The sequence below is a fragment of the Conger conger genome, chromosome 16, assembly GCF_963514075.1.
Source record: "Conger conger chromosome 16, fConCon1.1, whole genome shotgun sequence".
NCBI lineage: Eukaryota > Metazoa > Chordata > Actinopteri > Anguilliformes > Congridae > Conger > Conger conger.
Window position 1 is genome coordinate 6,341,085 of NC_083775.1, and position 3,022 is coordinate 6,344,106.

The 3,022-nt window shown below is 46.2% G+C and overlaps 1 protein-coding gene across 1 annotated transcript in view; it reads left to right on the top strand.

Moving 5' to 3' along the window:
- Nucleotides 1-288: 288 nt before the first annotated feature.
- si:dkey-225f5.4 (uncharacterized) overlaps nucleotides 289-3,022 on the top strand; it is a 13,055-nt gene continuing 10,321 nt past the window's right edge. The window contains exons 1-3 of the mRNA XM_061224740.1: nucleotides 289-373; nucleotides 1,621-1,732; nucleotides 2,510-2,630. Coding sequence (XP_061080724.1) covers nucleotides 351-373; nucleotides 1,621-1,732; nucleotides 2,510-2,630 — 256 coding nt within the window. The 5' untranslated portion in view covers nucleotides 289-350. The remainder of the gene's footprint in view (nucleotides 374-1,620; nucleotides 1,733-2,509; nucleotides 2,631-3,022) is intronic.

Below are 3,022 nucleotides of genomic sequence, written 5' to 3' on the forward strand. Positions count from 1 at the left end.
AAAGGAGAGAAAGGTATGGTTTTTCGGAAACGGTGAGATGGATGAAAATGCATGTTTTTTTTTTGGTTTTTTTTTTATCTGTGATGCATCCACAGCCAAGCACACATTGTGAAATGCAATGTGGAATGTATGCGAGCTAAATATTGCCGAATACCTATCCTATTGCTACCACATTACACATTTTGATTAGATGATTGTCGTTGGATCTATTGAATCGCTCAGCAAAATCCACAACCGAGTAATCCTAAACAGCGACACTAACGACGTAATGCTCTCGTCGCTGATAGGGTAGGATAGACCAATCGCCAGTTAGACCGCTGCTTCTAGCTCGATTTTTGAAAGAAGAAAATATGGCGACAGAACGGGCCAAGTTGTAAGTGACCCGTTTGTTATGTATTTTGGTTTGTTTCATCCGAATCTTTACGAAAATATTAATTAATTCATCTGCTTAGTAGTTAGCTTTATAAGTAGGCCTAATAGCTTGAGAAAATATGCGACGGCTTCCAAAGCTTTGCTTTCCTCCTCCCCCCTCAAATGTGAAACAGTTCGCACAGCTGCGGTGTTGTGCTTTGATAAGTAACGGCTAACTGCTTTAGTTAGCTAGTTGACAACCCGTTGAATTGTCATGAAGTTTGCAGGCTATGTAACGTCAATATGTCGATCCAGAATTTCAAATAAACTCGGATTTGCTAGCCCTACGATGTGCATCGCTATTAGTGCCAGACAGCAACGTAGTTGACGTTAATAGTAACTTCGCTAGCTAGCTAGCTAACGATAGCATGATTAATAACAACAAACCACTTACGGTTATCATGATGGCGTTCACAAGCTTTTAATGATTAAAAAGGCCCCTGAGACACCAAATAACTGCCCAAGTTATACCACTTGCTTGGGTGGCTTCGGCGTGCAAAAATAATCATCCTGCTAAGTTAGCTGACTAACGTTATTTATTTTATTTAGCCGATTTAATCTTTATTTAACCAGGTGAAAGTAAATGAAAATCTGTTCTCGATCACAACACTGACCAGGCCAAAAAGTCACGCGTCAATCAAAACACACAAACATTGCTTAAAAAGATATGTGCATAACGACAATGCATGTAACTTACAGGACTGAAAATACATATAAAGACACAGAACATTACATAGGTGCCGAACAAGGCAGTCGGCAGTTGCAATGAAATGGGGATTAGCATGTGCGGTTATCAGAAAATCTATTTTGTAAAAGTCTGTTAAAGGATGACAAGGGTGTGTTGAGACCGGGGAGTTTGAGAATGGATTGTAGGCTGTTCCAGTCCTGCGCAGCAGATAAATCAAGTCTATCGTATACCTGTGTGTCAGCTTTTGAACGAAATGGTTATGTTAGCTAACGTTAGCTACACAGCATAAATACTATCTATTGACTAGAAATGGTAAACAATAACTTTGTTGCATTGTTAACGTGAGCCAATAAGTGTTGCCGCAGAAGTGTTCAGAAACCGGTAGCTGAAATGATTTACAATGGAAAGCTAGGACATATTAGTGGTTTACACTTCCTGATCAAAGTTACCCAGAGTCCGATGATCCAAGTTGATCTCGGCGTCGGTTCCTGTGCCTTAAAAGCGCGACTGCGTGTCCGCAGGTTGCAGAACTGGTGCGAGGCTGCCCAGAAGGACGTTTTCCGCGCGTCTGATGACGTGCAGAATGCGGGAGACGCAGAGCGGCCCGCTGCAGTCATGGTGCCCTACCTAGCGGTAAGTAAAGTCCCCCAGTAAGTCTCCCATGCGTGCGTAAAAATAGACAAACGGGCCGCGTCTCAACCTACTTACAGTTGGGTAGAGTCCCAGTACACGCCCTGGTTGGCGTCTGTTGCTAGCAGAAGCACGAGAGAGGTGCCGCTGCCCTACATGGAGAAACCTAGTTCCAGGCAGCTAGCGCTGAAAATGTAGCGCACCCAATGCCACCAATATCTTTGTCTTAAAAGTGTAAACTTGTAAATTTAGGTCACTTCCTCGAGCTCGGTGCTTCCCAAACCTCTCCTCGGGGTCCCCGGCCAGGTCCAGGTATTTGATATTAATCTGATACAGGTAAACAAGCCTTTGATCGGCTGCATCGGATACCTGGATCTGGGTGAGGGTACCCAAGGACGGGGTTTGGACACCACTACTGTATCTTCTAGTTGCCCTTCCTCAAATTTGCAGGCATCCTGTGGTGTTTGCTTTCCACACCCAGTTTCAGAGATGCTGTGAAGATTGAGCTCAGATATGGAATTTAGCATGTGATGCATGTAAAACAATATATATATTAAAAAGATGAAGCTCACATTATTATTATTATTATTTATTTTTTTACAGCTACCGGTATGTAGGATATAAGCGCTTGTCATTCTGCTAACTGGGGTGGAGAGTTTAGCGTCAGGCACGTGTTGTTGCTGATTGGGGTTTGTCTGGAGCGTGAAGCGGGGGAGAGGTAGTGAGTGTTGATGGCAGTTTTTGATTTTTTTGTGCGTGCGTGTGTGAACCTAATCTCAGGACAACCGCAAGAAGCTGAAGATGATGCAGATGCAGCTGTGCACTCTGGACCACATGCTGATCCTCCTGGAGACGGCTCAGCCCCCAGACCTCATCAACAGCCCGCCAGACCACGACACAGGTGAGACCCTTACTACTGTTACGCACTGATCCCTGCTCTAACGCACTGATCCCCTCTCTGACGCACTGATCCCCTCTCTGACGCACTGATCCCCTCTCTGACACACTGATCCCCTCTCTGACGCACTGATCCCCGCTCTGACACACTGATCCCCTCTCTGACGCACTGATCCCCGCTCTGACACACTGATCCCCTCTCTGACGCACTGATCCCCCCTCTGACGCACTGATCCCCCCTCTGACGCACTGATCCCCCCTCTGACGCACTGATCCTCGCACTGATCCCCCCTCTGACGCACTGATCCCCCCTCTGACGCACTGATCCCCCCTCTGACGCACTGATCCCCCCTCTGACGCACTGATCCCCCCTCTGACGCACTGATCCCCACACTG